Source organism: Leucoraja erinacea, chromosome 4 (assembly GCF_028641065.1).
Source record: "Leucoraja erinacea ecotype New England chromosome 4, Leri_hhj_1, whole genome shotgun sequence".
Classification (NCBI taxonomy): Eukaryota; Metazoa; Chordata; class Chondrichthyes; order Rajiformes; family Rajidae; genus Leucoraja; species Leucoraja erinaceus.
This window is the reverse complement of record NC_073380.1, coordinates 56,323,477-56,342,295: the sequence shown is the minus strand read 5'-3', so window position 1 is coordinate 56,342,295 and position 18,819 is coordinate 56,323,477. Positions and strand designations below refer to the sequence as shown.

At 40.4% G+C, this 18,819-nt stretch overlaps 1 protein-coding gene across 6 annotated transcripts in view; it reads right to left on the bottom strand.

Annotated features, from left to right (window-relative positions):
- LOC129696443 (intermembrane lipid transfer protein VPS13B-like) overlaps positions 1-18,819 on the bottom strand; it is an 811,841-nt gene that overhangs the window by 294,923 nt on the left and 498,099 nt on the right. For all 6 annotated transcript variants that reach the window (XM_055634334.1, XM_055634333.1, XM_055634338.1 and 3 more), the window contains exon 25: positions 5,460-5,663. In XM_055634334.1, the coding sequence (XP_055490309.1) occupies positions 5,460-5,663 (204 nt within the window). The remainder of the gene's footprint in view (positions 1-5,459; positions 5,664-18,819) is intronic.

Genomic DNA, 18,819 nt, shown 5'->3' with positions numbered 1-18,819 from the left:
CACTATAATTATATCCTGAGACCTTCAAATGTGTAACCACCCTAAAATGCAGAAGATATAATTTCATGGTAAGGCCCAGAACTTCACTATGGGTGCTGAATGTCTCATTCAGTTGAATGTTCTCTTTAGGCCTCACCAGGAGCACAGCAGTATTTTATTGAGGCATAATGAACTGCAGATGCTGAAATCTTGAGCAAAACACAAACTGCTGGAGTAATTGTGGAAGCATCTGTGGAGGGATTGGATAGCGATGTTTCGGATGGAGACACAAGTTGAAATCCTATTTAGGCATGTTGTGAGATGGTTTTATGAGGGACTATTAGAGTGAAAGATCCTCTTCAAAAAAATTAAAACTAGTTCTATCTTTCAATACAAAGCATTCTCAACCCACGTCTTGTTGGTAGAGACAGCAGTGGTTGTTTCTCAATTGCCTCTGAAATGGCCTAGGCAGTCTATTGGGAAATGAATGTTAGACATGTACACCACCTGCATTAGCAGAGCAATACATTCGCGATTTCGCTCGGGTAACATCCAGAGTGAAATAACCCTGCAGAGGATTATGTTCAATGTTTTACAAAGAAATTAAATTGCATGGATCACTGATCCACCGTCAACATAGTCTCAAAACAATTAAAAACTATTAATCCTCCCATATCTCTAAACCTGTAATTTTTTTTAATAGGAACTAATGCATCCATCCCCACATTCTCTGTATGAGAATACAAAACTCTTGGCAAACTCAAAGATCCTCCAAATGTGGCCTCTCATTTGCTAATGATGTCTTAAGACAGGAACGTATCTTGTAAATCTTTTTTTTTAAACTTCCCTCTTCCGTTCCAAACTGAAGGAAAAGTAAAGACTATTACAGAATCTGACATACATTTTCTCACAACATGCTCTGCCAAATGTTTTACAAACTCAAATCCACTGCAGAACCTTTTATGAATCTAAGAGAATAAAGAGTTTATTTTCCTTGAAAGAAATTTGTCTACATTCATCCAGAGGGTTTGCTTCCCTCGTCTTACCCAGAGGCAAGGGATGATAACTTTTTTGGCACTCTTAAACTTCCCCTTTAGCAAAACATTGTTGCATTCTCGTTCAATCACTCGGCCTCCCCGCGGACCAAACAGTTTGACGACTACTCGCACTTGAGTAAATAGATAGAGTGGGCTGTCACAGCTTGCACAACATAATATTTCCAGACTCAGGGGTGGTATAAAAGATTAAACACTCCCTGTGTGCTACAATACAGATCATTGCTTTCACATTTTCATAACTCAGGAAGCTAAATGCAGCGCAGTTCTCCACTTGCGATGTGCGTAAAGTCATCAGCTCGGAAAGAAATATATCAGCGCTAAGTATGACAATAAAGCTGTAAAAACAACTGCCTTCTTTTTAACAAAAATAAAGCAACAGCATTGATGTACAGAGAGATCTTGGAGTCCGAGTACATAGCTCCCTGATAGTGGGAACACATCAGGGAGCTAGAGTGGTAATGAAGCAACATGGTATGCTTGCCTTCATCGGTCGGGGCATTTCAGTTTATGAGTTGGGAAGTCATGTTGCAGCTTTATACGGCTTAGGTTAGGCCGCATTTGGGGTATTGTGTGCAGTTCTGATTGCCCATTTACAGGAGGAATGTGGAGGCTTTGGAGAGGATGCAGATGAGGTTTATCAGAATGCTGCCAAGATTAGAAGGTATTATCCATAAGGTGAGAATGGATAAACTTGGATGTTTTCTCTGGAGCGTCGGAGGCTGAGGGGAGACCTGATAAAAATATGAGTGGCATAGTCAGTGCAGATAGTTAGAACCTTTTGTTCAGGGTGGAATGTCAAAAACCATAGGGCATTCATTTAACGCGAGAGGCGCAAAGTTTAAAGGAGATGTGCAGGGCAATTGCATTCACACAGAGTGGTGGTATATAATTTTGGTAAGGTGTCTTTACTCTTGTATTCAAATCCTCAAGCAATAAAGTCCAATGTCCCTATTGCCTTCCTAATTGCTTTCAGTATCTGCATGTTAACTTTCAGTGGCATGTATAAGGAAACCCAGATGTGTCTGAATATCAACATAGAATATCTAGAATATAGGAGCGTACAGTAAAGGAACCATCCTTTCAATCCATGATGCCTGCGCTGAACATGATGCCAAAATGAACTAATCTGTTCTGCTTGCATGTGATTGATAACCCTCTATTCCCAGTTCATTCACATGCCTATCTAAAAGCTTCTTCAGTACCACCATTGTATCTGCTTCCGCCATCCCTGGCAGTGTGTTTCAGGCATGCACCACTCTCTGTGAAAACCCCTGTCCTGTATATCATCTTTAAACTTACCCCTCTTCTTTTAAACCCATGGCCTCTAGTATTTGTCATTTACACTCTGAGGAAAGAAGGTTCTGGCTGTCTACCCCATCTATGCCTCTGATAATTTTATATACTTCTTTCAGGTCAAGAATGTTTTATTGAAAAACAAATTTAAATTTAAAAGCAACAAATTTGAAAACAAAATTTAATTTTATATACCTCAGGTCTCCCCTCGGCCTCTGACGCTCCTGAGCAAACAACCCAAAAATGTCCAACTTCCCTAACGTCCAATTTGGGGCGGCATGGTGGCGCAGCAGTAGAGTTGCTGCCTTTCAGTAGCGAGGTTACAAATCCTACCTTCAGCGGCGCTGCAGATCTGCCACGGGCTGCGTGCGTGGTTTTGGCGTCTTTGGGGGGGGGGGGGGGGGGGGGGGGTTTAAAATGCGGGTTTGTATCGCGTGTCGGAGAGGGATTTCCTCGGGCTGCTAGTTGATGAAGAAAAATCGATCAGACTTCCGTTCCCTTTTTTTTAATATAACTCGCTGGACAATTTAATAGTTGGATTAAAATAAAAAGCGACTTCGAACGCCCTCAACGCCTACAACATGACGGATCATAATAATAGGACAAAACAAAGGGCGAGTCGTCTATTTTACATATAATCTTGCTTCATGGGGTGGCTTTAATCTAATTTTACGTTGCGAAAATGTTATTTGGGCCCCATACGAATCGGCAGTGCCTTACCTGCCGATACGGCATTCAAATTCACACAAACAATCGCATTCCAGAATCACCCACTCGCAAGATGATTTAAATACTCATTTTTTTTGGACAATCATGTCATAAGAGCATCTAAATCGTCTATATTTTGTGTTATTGTCCATCCATAATCAATATTTTTATACTAAATATACACAACAGCTTTAGCCACATTTATTGAGCAAAAAATAACAATTTTGATTATATTGAGAGTGGATGGTTCTAGATTAATTTATGGGAATTAAACATTAAATTCCTTCCATCTGGCATATAAATTCATGACAGTCAGATTTAAAAATCATGTTATATTGTGAATTCTTGTGTGAATGGGATTAGTTTGTTATTTGGATACTTAGGCTATTTAAAAAAATTATCCTTTTCTTAAGAAATTGAATCTACAGGACAATGGGAAAGTAGTGGGCAGAAAGGCATGTCATGCGTGGTATGAAGAGCAAAAGCTTGTAGTTCACAATGCCAAAATTGAAAAGTTGAGGAAAAACAAGGTGTACAGAGTTGCTTATTGGTTACAATCTGCGGAGTATGATGATGCTACTGATTATGATATGCCAATGTACGAGCTAGCAACTGATCTTCTCCATAAAGATGGCCTATTGATGGAAATTGTAATTTATTTACCTATCTGTTACGGTCTTACAGCATATAATACAATAATATTAAAGGTCTGATCTTGAGAATATCACATTTTTGAATTTTCAAGGCTGGGTGTTTATTACTATTTCCGTCACAACGGTCAATTTTGTAATTAACTACAATTAGGTAACTAACTAATTATAGGCTTTAATTTCAGGTCATCCAAGTAAGATGTTTTATATTTGTTTCAGAATGCTTCAATCTATAATAACTGAAAATTTCATTCAGTTCTCTTAATTTTTAAGAAAGTTATGGGCTTTTGACTGTCCTCGATCACAGCTTTTGTGTTAAGTCAATGGAAAAGCAATAGGGAACACGATACTAATTTCCGAGTATGAAAATGGCTATAACTTTTTTAATACTGAAGATATGAAAGTGAATTAGGTGTCAAATTAAACTTTTTTTTTATGCTTCATCTGATGGAATAAATTGCAGGCTTGATTTTTTAAATCTCTAAATTTTGTAACATTGCTACTTACAGCGCCAGATATCTAGGTTCGATTCTGACTGGGTGATGTCTGAATGGTATTTCTCCGCGTGGGGTTTCTCCAAGAGCTCCAATTTCCTCCCACATTCCAAAGACATACATTTTTGTAGGTTAATTAGCTTCAGTAAAAATTGTAAATTGTCCATCATATGTAAGGATAGTGCTAGTGTACGAAGATCGCTGGTCGGCACGGACTCGGTGGGTCAAAGGGTCTGTTTCCGCACTGTATCTCTAAACTAACCTAAAGGTCTTATGGCTAATACCCTCTAACCCAAGGGTTCCCAACCTGGGGTGACTTGCCCCAGGGGGTAAACTTTGCCTACCCAGAGGGTAAATTTGTTGATTCTGGATTTGTACATTTTTTTCTCATTGACTGACTGTGTTTGGTACTGGTATACTGGTATCTGTTGATCATTAGTTGTTCATAAATAAGTGAAATAACTATGTTATGTGCTATTAAAGTTGCCAGGGACAAACAAGACGAAAAAGGTTGGGAACCCCTGCTCTAATCCAAGGAGCAAACAGGTAAATCTCTTCTGCACACTATCCAAAGCCTCCACATCCTCCCTATAATGAGGCAACCAGAATTGCACACAATGTTTCACCACTTAAAAATATAATCAACATTTTTATTTTTTCCAATCAATGTTTTATTGGTACTCTACCACTGTTAACCAGTCACTGTTCTTGTCTCTATTACCTTGACGTCTCGTTGTATCTTCACGTTTGTAACTAATCACAGAAACATCATTCTCTCTCCACTCATTTTTCCAATGTCAATTTTAAGAGCCACTTGACTCATGAATTTAGTGAAAAGCAGACCAATGCTTTTCAAAACTTCTAAAGACTAAATTATCTAATGAAAATGTGAAACAAGAGCAAACGTAATGATATGCAAAACCTCAAAAGTATACCAATTATCCCTGGTTTGTTTATATAGGAACCATGCACAGATCTAGTAACTAACGCATACCAATTCTTCATGCACTTGAAGTCCATGTGCAAATATGACCACAACATAGTCCTGCAAGTTACCATAGCCTTTCATATCAATCAAGCGTAATTTGACAGCGCCAGAGTGGTTTTGCCTTTGGCATTTCTTTTTTTTTTAAATGCACAAGTTTCTCTCGATCATCAAATTTTAACTGCGTACCACTCTCACAGTTGAGGCAGCTGAAAGAGAAAGTGACGATATATACAGGTTATAAATACATATATAAACAACAGTTTTCCTTCTTAATGGAGAGTTTACTCACCTCTGTGGTGGTGCCAATGTCAGCAGAAGGACTACAAGTGCTGGCATCTGGTGGTGCTGTACTGACACTGCTTCGTACTGGTGACCCTGGCATCGGTCCCAAGGAAGGCTCTGGGTACATGGGAGCCTGCCGCAAAATGCCTTTCTTCTGTATTTTCTCCCATGCATTAGTCATACTGTATGCCAGCTCATACAGTAATTGCACCTGTTGAAAGGTAGAGGAATTGAAAGGTGGGTTTTAGATACATACGCATTGTTGACAATGATTCTGCAACTCCTGTATGGTAGAATAATTCTGAGAAGCTGTCCATCCCTAGTAAATAAGCAATTTCTAATTTATAGAACCCTAAATTGTGGTTTAGAATCCCTAATTTGAGGTGGCTCAGTGGCACAATGGTGGAGATGCTGCCTTACAGCACCAGAGACCTGGGTTCAATCCTAACACCGAGTGCTGTCTGCACGGAGTTCGTACGTTCTCCCTGTAACCGCGTGGGTTTTCTCCAGTTTCCACCCACACTCCAAAGCCATGGAGGTTTGTACGTTAATTGGCTTTGGTAAGTTGTAAAATTGTCCCTAGTGGGTGTAGGTTAGTGTATAGGGTGATCGCTGGTCGGCATGGACTCGGGCTGAAAGGCCTGTTTCCGCGTTGTGTCTCTGAAGTAAAAGTAAACAATTTAGTAAACAATGCAGACTGCATACTTCAATGCATATTGGTGGCAAGGACTTGGATAACTTAGTAAAATGGTGTCAGGACAACAACCACTTCCACAATGTCAGTAAGACAAAGGAGCTAGTTATTGACTCCAGGAAGCATGGTGGTATCAATGGTGCTGAAGTGGAAATTGTAGACAGCTTAGATATCTTGGTGTTAATGTTACCAAAGACCTGTCATGGACCAACCACATTGAAACGACGCCCAAGAAGACACACCAACGCCTCCACTTCATAGGATACTGAGAAAATACGGCAGGTCTCCCATAACTCTTACAAATCAATTATCTTTATATCGTGATTTAGCAGCTGGAGTGTATGATTGGTTTTAATAACAGTGGTTTTGGTGATTGAAAATTGGTGCAGTAAGGTAATGATCGGTACTTATAAATATGAATAAGAGTTCACCATGATTCCTTGTGCGTGTATACATGACATTTCAGGTTGACAACTTTCTTCAGATTTTGAGTAGGCACAAATATAGACCACTTGGCCCATCAGCTAGCTCTAAAACGTCCCTATGAGGTAGTCTAATCCAGCTTTCCACCACACAGCCCACATCTATACTCGATCATGTAGTAAGTTCATTGCACACATCGATGTTTCCGTAAATACTGCACTCGGTAGTGAAATTGAAGGTCTCCAAAACGTCCAGGTTATTTTCCTGATTTTTATGTAATAATCCCATTGTTTCATATCCTGTATTTTAAATAGTATAGATCATAGCTAAAATAATGAGAAGCAAAAATAAATAAATCTGTTTTTACAAAGAAAAATAGCAGATAGGGTCTGAAGAAAGGTCTCGACCCAAAACATCACCTATTCCTTCGCTGCCTCGCCTGCTGAGTTTCTCCAGCATTTTTTTCTACTGTGCAGTTCTTTCTTAAACAGATGTGCCCCTGTGTTTTCTAGCCTTTTTTTGTGATCTTTTTTCAAGCAAGATTTCATCAAATCCTTAGGCTAATTGATACCAGAAAGATCACATTAATTTTGCAATTAAATAACTCTATATAAGCCAAATTCTGATTATGTTAATAATTGTTATCAGTTATCACCCGATTTGATGCCGAAAATTTTTGCAGCAAAACCTGAGTAGCAGTGCCTCTTTGGTCACATGTGAAATGTATGATTTAAAAGCAGAGTAACTGTTTTTATATTTATTGGTTCTTTTTAATTGTTTATGTTTTGTGTTTATGCTTTCCAATGAAATACTTAATAATGAATAGAACTTAAAATTATGAAATAAAAATCTAGGTTGCTCATCCATTTTATCGATGTCTAATTCTGTTGTCCCTACCGTTTTCTGGCCTCGTCAATGCTATAACGTTTTTTTTGCCTTCATCGGCATTTTGAAAAATAATTCAAACAACGCGATTGTAATGATCCTGACCTGAACTACAGGCCTCGTGGTGGGTTACTTGCTGACATTTTGTCAGGGAGCTTAAAAATCAGTATAAGAGACAGTATCCGTGGTCACGTTGTGGGCACTTTGAGCTCTGAAGAAGGCTGTGTTAACTTTTTATTGCATGGTCAGTAAACATTTTTTGCATGGTTAGCATGCACTTTTTCATTCTTTTCTGGTACATATTGCTTCTAGTTTACTATAGAAATGTTTAAATTCCGTTAAACTGTCATTTCTTGTTGCAATGTTGTTGTAAAGTGTAGCGAAGGGAATCGAAAGTGATCGGGTTCTAGATAACGCCAAAGGATCGTTGAAAGTATGCTCCTGCCTACACAGATGCTTTTTGTTCCTGGCAAATTTAGAGTAAATTAACATCAAATTCGATGAAAGGTTACCATATTTTTTCTCATTTATGTATATCTAAAAATATTCTTCAAAATGTGAAAGTATTGAATTTTGGTCAAATTTTGGTCACAAATTAGCACAAAAGGATCATAGGTAGCCCCTTTTTCAATGCTGCGGTATTTTGTTATAATTTATATAACTTTCATATTTGGCCACATCCTTAACACCCATATGGAAAGGAATGCTTAATTATGTAGAGTAAACGGACAGCAATTGAAGAGCACACAGCTGTGCACCACACTAAACATTTTAATTTCAAAATAAAATCTGGTGCTTTTGAAAATGTACAACCTCTAGGAATATCAAGACTGTAAAATTTGCCTCTCATGTGGGTTACTCAGATGAAGCGTACCACGTTGTCTCCCTATTTCTAAGAGTTAGCTAAACTCTGCTTAAGGAATTTCTAAACAATCTTGCAAGATCTTATAAATAGAAAGTTAAAGGATATTGCTGGAATTTTTGCTCTGTCGGATCATTTGGTCTCCCGAACCATTGCGTCGTTCTATCTCACTTTCTTCTTTCAAAACACTCCTTACAAATCATCTGTTCAGTTTTCCTGCCTTCCTTCAATACTTTCCTATCTTTCACAGCTCATTCTTGCTCCTTCATTGCACATCCCTGCCTCCCATCAACAGGCTTGTGATCCTAATATACTATCACAGAGCTCAAGAACCTATTAGACGTTATGTTTCTGCAGCCAAATACGAAGCATTTTTTCCACAATGATTTGCAGAACCTTTCCCATATAGGCAACGATTAAAATCTTGCTACCCAAGAAGGAACATGTTCAAGACCTACACATTAAATTCCAATTCTGAGACACGATGGAGGCTGTTTAAGTTTAGATTTATTTTTGTCGCTGCATTGAGGAACAGTGAAAAGCTATGTTTTGAATGCTATCTAAGCAGATCAGATATACAATACATACATGACATGACATGAGAATTAAGGGACGGAAGTTTAGGGGTAACATGAGGGGGAACTTCTTTACTCAGAGAGTGGTAGCTGTGTGGAATGAGCTTCCAGTGAAGGTGGTGGAGGCAGGTTCGTTTTTATCATTTAAAAATAAATTGAATAGTTATATGGATGGGAAGGGAATGGAGGGTTATGGTCTGAGCGCAGGTATATGGGACTAGGGGAGATTATGTGTTCGGCACGGACTAGAAGGGTCGAGATGGCCTGTTTCCGTGCTGTAAATTGTTATATGGTTGTATGGTTATACAGTCAGTTCAAATTCAAGTACAATACACAGAGCAAAGGAGAAGATACAGAGTGCAGAATATAGTTCTCAGCATTGTAGTGCATCAGTTCCACAAAGTCCAATGCCCCCAGTGGGTAGAAGCAAATCAGACAATACCCCAGCCTTGGGAAGGGCCATTCAGAAACGTAATAACAGAGGGGAAGAAGGTGTTCCTGAGTCTGGTTGTACGCACTTCAAGGTTAGGCACCTTTCAATGGCATTCGGGAGAAAAAGGAATGAAAAGGTCACAGAGCATGTCAACCATGAGAAATAAACGTCATTGTTTATTTTTTATCCCATTTAGGCCAAAATGATTGGTGTTTGTGGATTTTGAATAGGCACATGAAAGTGCTGGGAATAGAGGGATCTGGATCATGTTTCGGCAGATGAAATCAGTTGACGTGGATAAGCTTTTTCCATTGAGAGTAGGGAAGATTCAAACAAGAAGACATGATTTGAGAATTAAAGGACAGAAGTTTAGGGGTAACATGCGGGGGAACTTCTTTACTCAGAGAGTGGTAGCTGTGTGGAATGAGCTTCCAGTGGAAGTGGTGGAGGCAAGTTCGATTTTATCATTTAAAACTAAATTGGATAAGTATATGGACGGGAAAGGAATAGAGGGTTATGGTCTGAGTGCAGGTAGATGGGACTAGGGGAGAATAAGTGTTCGTCACGGACTAGAAGGGCCGAGATGGCCTGTTTCCATGCTGTGATTGTTATATGGTTATATGGTTTGGAATGAGCCAGCATCCAGCATCTTTGGAGAACCTGGATAAGCGAAGTTTCGGATCGAGGTCCTTCTTCGGACTGATCTTCCAGCATTCTCACTCCTACTGCGATCAGTTTGAAGAAGGGCTTACCCATTATCTCAGAAGATGCTGCCTGACCTGCTAAGTTACTTCAGCACTTTGTGTCTTTTGAAAGCAAATCATTGCTGACTTTGGAAACAATGTCAGTGACGAAAATACATTTGAGTGTCATCTTTGTCCTTCATTTGGGGCCTGAAGATATTCACCAGCTCATTGCTGATGCCCATCTAACATAGATATTAAAGCTAGAAAAGATTTAAATTTGTTAAAGCGTCTACAGCCAGGTGAAAAAAAAATAGATGATAGTTCCTGTGTGTTATATTGAAAATAGATTATAAACTGTAGCTGCAGCCGTTGATTAATTTGTAAAGACAATCTTAAATTTTACGTAAAGATATTTTGCATATATATACACAATGCATTGTGATGTCTGTATAAATGGATTGTTTTGCAAAATATTTTGAACATATGCAGCACAGAAAAGTACAGCACAGGAACAGGCCCTCCAGCCCACAATTCTGGACCAAACAAGCTAAACTGATCTCATCTGCCTGCACATAATCTATAATCCTCCAATACTTGCATTTCCAAGTGCCTCTCTAAAAGCCTCTTAAATGACACTATCTTATCTGCCTCCACTGCCATTTTGGTAACACATTAAGTTTGCAGTTTAGTTGCAGTGTGCTGAAAAGAAAGATATGGTGTCCTGGAAAATGTGTAAATTCAAAACAACAGCAGAGAAGAATAATCTCATAGTCAAGATGAAAGTTTAAAAAAAAATCAAGTTATGCCATCAAAAGAACAATAATACTAAATGTATTCTGAAAATAACTCTCTCAAATTACAACTGCCACAAAAATCTGTTGCCAATTAAAAGGATTCATAAGCAAACCACCTCAAAACAAAAGTCTTGATTAAATTAATGCTTCACAGCATTTCACACAATTTAAAAAATGTTCTTTCACAAACTGCCTCAAACACTATTCTAACCACTGTTCTTGAAATATAAAAATGATTGTGACCATGCCTGTCAGATTTAATTATTTTCCCCTTCTGGCTTGTCTTTAAATTCATACACCTTTGCCTTCTTAACAGAGGGCCTGTTTAGTTTAAGTTTAGAGATACAGCGCGGAAACAGGCCCTTTGGCCTACTGGGTCCGTGCCGACCAGCGATCCCCACACATTAACGCTATCCTACACACTAGGAACAATTTTTACATTTACCAGGCCAATTAACCTACAAACCTGTGCGTCTTTGGAGTGTGGGAGGAAGCCGAAGATCTCGGAGGAAACCCACGCGGGTCATGGGGAGAACGAACAAACTCCGTACAGACAGCACCCATGGTCAGGATCGAACTCGGGTCTCCGGCGCTGCATTCGCTGTAAGGCAGTAACTACCGCTGTGCCACCGTGGCGCCCTTCTTGTGTTCTTGTGCTGTACTGTTGTATGTTCTATCAGTATGTCAGGAAATAGAAGTCATCCTGTCTAAAACCTCCCTTTGAAGTTTCACCACCTCTCAGAAGTGGGGAAATCTGAGAATCAGAAGATATGCGGACTACGGTTGGAAAGATAATCAGGGTTTGAAGAGGATCATCCGTCGTTGAGCATTCCCAATTAGATTCACTCCACTACTGGGTCTTTTGGTACCAGTGAAGTACTGGATCTTCTGGAAGTGAAGGGGGCGCTGTTCTGGCGGCAGCCATGGCAGCAGCGCGTCAGCCTTTCAATTTTATTTTTTATTTTTAGTATGTTTTAAAGTGTGTATTTAGTGGGTTTTTTTGTGTTTTGTGTGGGGGGTGGTGTGGGTGGTGTAAGGGGGAAACCACTTCGGTCGCCTCCTCCATGGAGAGGCGACTTTTTTACAGGTCGCCTCCCCCCGTGGCCTACCATCAAGGATCGGCGAGGTCTTTCCCTGAGACGTGCCCGGGGCTTCAGCGGCAGGCGCAGCGTGGACTTGGCGTGGAGCGGGTGAGCCCTCACTGGGGCTCGCCGGAGGGGAGTGCTCCGTTTCACTGGCCCGGGGCAGCCGGCAGCCTGAAGTCGCAGCCTGAAGCCGCGGTCTGCAGAGTTCCAGCTGCTGCGGCGTCTACAGCCCGGGAACCCTCGTGGGGGACCCGGGGGAAGAAGAAGCCGCCATTGCCGGCCCGCGGATAACTTCTACCGCGGACCCGGCATGGACTTACCATCACCCCTGGAGGGGAGCTTCGACCGCTGGCCCTGCAGTCTACGGTGCTTCTGGCTGCGGCGGGGACTTTAAATCTCAACTGCCGGCCTGGAGGAGGACGGCCAAAATTTTTTGTGCCTTCCACCACAGTGATGAATGCTGTGGTGGATGTTTATGTTACATGTTGTGTCCTGTTTATGCATTTTATTATTTTGTTAACCCATCTTTATGCTTTGTATGGAACTGATTTTTAAATTATGTAAAGCACTTTGGGGTCAATGAAAATTGACTATAAACGTGCTATATAAATAAACTTATTATTATTATTTTATTTTTATACCAAGGCCTGAATCTCAGTTACCCCACCCGCCTAGCTAAGAAACACTGCTCTGCCTTACTTTCCTTATTTAAATTTCATCTGAAAATCTACCTTATAGACTAAGATTTTGGTCATCGTAATATTAGTAATTAGTAATATTAGTAAACACTAAAGGGCCTGTCCTACTTTCACCACCTAATTGTCAACCTTTTTTACTCGTGGACATTTTGCATCAGGCTAGTAAAAGCGCCCTGACCTACTTGATGCCACAAGTACCTACGACAAGCATCACGGCCTGCTGAGACCTACCTACGGCCTCCTACGACCTAGTGACGACCATGCTGCGAGTATGTCAAGGCCAACCTTGATATACTCTCTAGAATTCGTTTATACTCTCTAGAATTTAGGAGATTGAGAGGGGATCTTATAGAAACTTACAAAATTCTTAAGGGGTTGGACAGGCTAGATGCAGGAAGATTGTTCCCGATGTTGGGGAAGTCCAGGACAAGGGGTCACAGCTTAAGGATAAGGGGGAAATCCTTTAAAACCGAGATGAGGAGAACTTTTTTCACACAGAGAGTGGTGAATCTCTGGAACTCTCTGCCACAGAGGGTAGTTGAGGCCAGTTCATTGGCTATATTTAAGAGGGAGTTAGATGTGGCCCTTGTGGCCAAGGGGATCAGAGGGTATGGAGAGAAGGCAGGTACGGGATACTGAGTTGGATGATCAGCCATGATCATGTTGAATGGCGGTGCAGGCTCGAAGGGCCGAATGGCCTACTCCTGCACCTAATTTCTATGTTTCTATGTTTCTAACCTCGGCAGAGGTCGTGAATTAGGTCGTGAAAGTGGGACAAGCCCTTAAAGATGGTCATCATGTCTCCAATGACTCATCAATTTCGACAGATATAATATAGAAAGTATTCTGTTCAGATTATCATAGAATATTATGGCACCTGTTCATCCCAAAACCACAAGAAATTGCAGAGAGTTTTGAGAGTTCATCAAGCAAAACAGCCTCCTACCACTCCCCCAACCACCACTCCTCCAATGACTCCATCTACACCTCACGCTGCCTCAGGAAAGCAGCCAACGCAATCAAGAGTCACTCATACACCAGTTAATCTTTCTTCACCCCTCCCGTGCAGCATGATGGCGCAGCGGTAAAGCTGCTGCGTTACATCACAGCCACCCGGGTTCCATCCTGACTACAGGTGCTGTCTGTACGGAATTTGTGCATTCTCCCTGTGAACGCGGGGGGTTTTCTCCAAGTGGTCAGGTTTTCTCTCACATCCCAAAGGTGTTCAGGCTTGTAGGTTAATTGGCTCAGGTTAAAAAAAAATTGTAAATTGTCCCTAGTGTATGGGACAGTGCCGGTGTATGGGCCTGTTTCTGTGCTGTATCTAGTACATACATACAAAAGCTTGAAAATTTGTGGCTTATTTTACTACCTGGTCCATAACTCTCTGAACCTTTCCTATCCATGTACAGGTGTCTTTAAAAAGTAGTCATTGTACCTGCCTCAACTACCTAATTCTGCAGCTTTTTCCATATATCTACCATACTTTGTGTGAAAGATTTGCCACTCAGGTTGCTATCAAATCTTTTCCCCCTCATCTTTACGAGCTTAGCTAAATCATAGTAAGCAGGGCATCCTGTCAGCCACTCCTTCGAGTTTGAAGTCAGTCTTGATCTTCAACTAAGATTATCTTTCAATGACTTCCTTGGTTTTCATGCAACACTGGGCAGTGGAGCCGGAGAGCCACGTGGCCGGACACAAAAGACCCGGCTGGTCATGGCCTGTAGCGGGAACCGGCAAGCTTTTCCTGCTCATCCTCTGAAGACCATAGAACTGAAGAGGAGAAAGCCAGTGACGAAGAGCAAGGTCAATAGTAGAGTGAACGGAGGTCTTGCTTTCCACTCCCCCAAGGTTGGCAGTGGGAGGTGCCCCCAGGGCACAAAGGTGATGGACAAGGGGAGGAACGTCAGTTCCTGGACATTCCAGATGAAGAGGATGGCTGAAGGCCTTGCAGCAGCCTAGGACTCACCTGGATCAGATGTAGAGAAGGCAGGTGCAGGATACTGAGTTGGATGATCTGCCATGATCATATTGAATGGCGGTGCAGGCTCGAAGGGCCGAATGGCCTACTCCTGCACCTATTTTCTATGTTTCTATCAGACACTGCTCCATAAGCCCTAGAGCACGGACCAGAATGGACTTCAGAAATGGCACAAAAATCTGGTGACTCTTAAATGGCGTCTCAGTGGATTATTTATGGACATTTTGCTAATCGGGACTGTGCTTTTGTATGGCAATACTTTAATGAGCTGTATGCAAACAAAGAATTTCACTGTGTGATTTAACATATGACAATAAGGCACCGTTGACTACATTCATTGTAACACTTCCACTTCTGGGTTTGCTATATTCCTTTGTAGATGACAAATTATCCTCCCCATTTTGCATCATGTGTTATTCAAGATAATTCAGTTGTTTGGTTCACAAACACCCTGTTAGGAAGACTGGTGGTGGAGGGCAATATGTTGAAACTGATCAAGGGATATTGCCTTGTCTATCAAAAATTGAGATTCATTTCCAGCAAATTTTTGAAGGGGAGGTCAAAGTGCTCCACTCCTCTCCTTCAACTGTTCCTCGATACTCAAACTGTGGCACTGGCTTAAAGCAAATACTCTAAACTTTTACTGCAACAACATAGTTTATGCTCAGAAGAAAATAAGGCTTTTTACCAGAATAATGCATGGAATTAGTTACAGGGAGAGGTTGGACAGGCTTGGATTATTTTCTCTGGAATACCAGAGGTTGAGGCAGGACGTGTTAGAAGTATATAAAATTATGAGAGGTGTAGATAGGGTAGAGTCAGAACTTTTTTTCCCAGGATGGAAAAGTCAAACACTTGAAGGCATAGCTTTAAGGTGATAGGGGAAAATTTAAGGAGATGCAGGGGACAGGTTTTCATACAGAGGGAGGTGAGTGCCTAGAACGTGCTGCCGGGTATGGTGGTTGAGGCAGACACAATAGTATACTATTGAGCGACTTTTGGATAGATACATGGATATGCCGGGAATAGTGCAAGTCAATAAGTCTTGGCATTCCGTTTGGCAGACATTGTGGTCTGAAAAGCCTGTTTGTGAACTGCACTGTTCTATCATCTAGGCTCTGTTTTTGGAATATGTATCTTCTCTTAATCAATCCATACCTACATAATCAACATAAAACCTTAGTGATTTCATGGAAGTAATCAAAATATCAAATAAAACTGATGAAAGGTGGAAATGCATTGGATAGTGAGAACATGAAACAAAATATAAAAATTTAAATCAGAACTTTAAGGAGTCAAGTTTAAGGTACTACGGCAAAGGTAGTAGAAACTTGGAATTGTTTTGCAAACAATAACTAATGCGAGACAAATTGTTAAATTGAAATCTGAAGTAGATTTTTTAGTTTTCAGTAAAGTACTGAGATCATGAGGAGAAAGAAGGTCACACAAAGGGCATGATGTCACTGAATAATAAAACAGGCCCAGGGAGCTAAATCATCCCTTCCTCTTCCATGCGAGTAGAAATTTGTTTCCTATTACTTGTATCATGATATACTGGAATTTGCACATATGCTCTGTTCTCAAAATTGGCTCCATTTATATAAATAGAACTAGTACATGCAAAGGGTTAGCACATGCGAGTTTAGTTTAGTTTAGAGACACAGAATGGACAAAGGTCCTTCAGCCCACCGCGTCTACACCGACCAGCGATCACCCTGTACACGAGCACTATCCTACACACTCGGGACAGTTTACAAATTTTGCTAAAGCCAATTAACCTACAAACCTGTACGTCTTTGGAGTGTGTGAGGAAACTGGAGCACCCGGGTAAATCCCACGCGGTAACGTGGAGAACAAACAAACTCTATACAGACAGCCCGCTTAGTCAGGATCCAACCCGGGTCTCTGGCGCTGTAAGGCATCACCGTGTCAAAGGAAGACCAAATTTTCGCACCCGTATCTTTAAGTCATTTTTGGAAAATCATAAAGGATGCATTCAGAATGTTTCTTATTTAAAATCAAAAGTAATTAGTATCAAATTTCTTATTAATGCACCTTTAACAATTTCTCCTGAAATTGAGACAGTATCTAACTGAAGAAAATGGGTTGTAGTTTAGTGCATTCAGCAAGCAATCATAATTGTTGATAAAGTAGAGAGAATTCCTTAACCATTTCAAATAAAACAATGACTAAAAGCACAACATTAAATAAATATTCATCACAAACACATACGTTATTAGCATACTGTATTTAACTGCTCTAAAATAAATTAGAGGAAAAGGGAAGCATGGCCTTATGGTTTTTTTTAAACTGATTTTAAGTACAAACACTGTAAAAAGAGTAATGATCACAGTAAATCACTGTATACCACTAATGTTAATCGGTCAATAGCTGGCTTGTTCTTAAGCACCAAATTTGTAAGGCTTTCTCCATAAATATTTCATAATAGTATAAATTACTCTGGTATCACAATCTATGATTTATTTAAACGTTATCTACTCTTATGGACTAAACGGGCAAGGCATAAAGCAATAAACAGTGTTGTGTGGTGCATCAGGAAGACCATTATATGGAAGACTATCATTGAGAAAATAGCTATTAACTGATCCAAATTCATTAAGCTACCCAATAAGCCACTCTCCCCTAAATTTTCATTTTTTTAAGTATGATGCTTTCTTATTTAGCATCAGATATGCTGTGAGAATTTTAATAGCTTGTGGTTTGGCATCATGGGATGTGTAGGAAAGTTCCATATTTTGGTTGTTCATTAAGCTGTGGGTGCGAAATTAATTTAGCATGAGCAAAACAGAATTTGTTACCTTTCCACAGTCTTTGATGCCTCGCCTTTACTGTGGTGCAATTTCTTACCTAATTATTCCCTTCTTTTCATTAAATCTAATTCGTTTGGATTGAATATACGAGGATACAAATTAAAAGCAGGAGTCAACCACGCAGCAGTTCAAACCAGCTCCGCCATTAAAAGGATCGAGCTGATATGATTGTAACCTCAACTCCACATTCCTGCCTATCACAATCACTCTATATCCCTTTTCATAATCCACCACTGTCTTAAAAATATTTAACGCCTCCGCTTTCACCCCCATTTAAGGACAGTGGTTTCAAAGACTTACTAAAAGAAACCCTCTGGGAGAAAAAAAAGTAATGTAATTTTTGTCTTACATAGGTGATCCTTAGATTTAAACAGTGACCCCTAGTTCACAACACCCCCACTGGAGAAAACATCCTTTCCACATTCAGTCTGACAAGGTCATGGGGGAATATTATACATTTCAATCAAATCATCTCTCGTTCTTTTAAATTATTCTGTCCGATTGTTGCTTGTAAAACAACCCACACATTCCAAGTATTCGTCCAGAAGAACTTCCATGAACTGCTTTTGAGAAATTTTGAGATCTGAAAGAATCTCAAAGAACATTGGAAACATGTTTATTTTAAAGCAATGGGCGGAACAATAGCGGAGCGGAAGAGTTGCTGCCTTACAGTGCCAGAGACCCGGGTTTGATTCTGACAATGGGTGCTGCCTAAACGGAGTCTGTACGGACCCCGTGAGATTTTTCTGGGTGCTCCAGTTTCCTCCCACATTCATCAACAGCAGACAGGGGCAGCCTACTAGTGATGGCTTCAGGCCTTAGGAGTTGAGGGAGAAAATAAACTACACTTTAAAAAACTGCAAGGTTTAAGTAAAAATGTAATAAAAAAAATAACTGCAGATATTGGTTTATACCAAATGTAGACCCAAAATTCTGGGGTGACTCAGCGGATCAGGCAGCATCTCTGGTGAAAAATGGACAGGTGATGTTTCGGGTCAGGACCCTTCCTCAGGGTTAAGTGAACAAATTTCCCCATAATAACCTAGTTCGTTAGAGTAATGACAAGAAGAGGGTGAGGGTGATGAATATAAATCGGTAAAGACTTCAATGTTCTTTTACAAATTATTTGATGTCTATCTATCTAAATGTCTGATACAGAGAAACCATTCCCATTGGTGGGATGATCAGGAACCAATATAATAACCATATAACAATTACAGCACGGAAAAATCAGGCCATCTCTGGACCCTTCTAGTCCGGTGCCAAACAATATATCTCAATTAGTCCCGAATACCGAGATAACTCAGACCATAAAAAAAAATCCATTCCCTTCCCATCCATATAACTATCCAATTTATTTTTGCACAGAGATAAAAATGGGGTGAAAGGCCTCCACCACCTTCACTGGAAGCTCATTTTA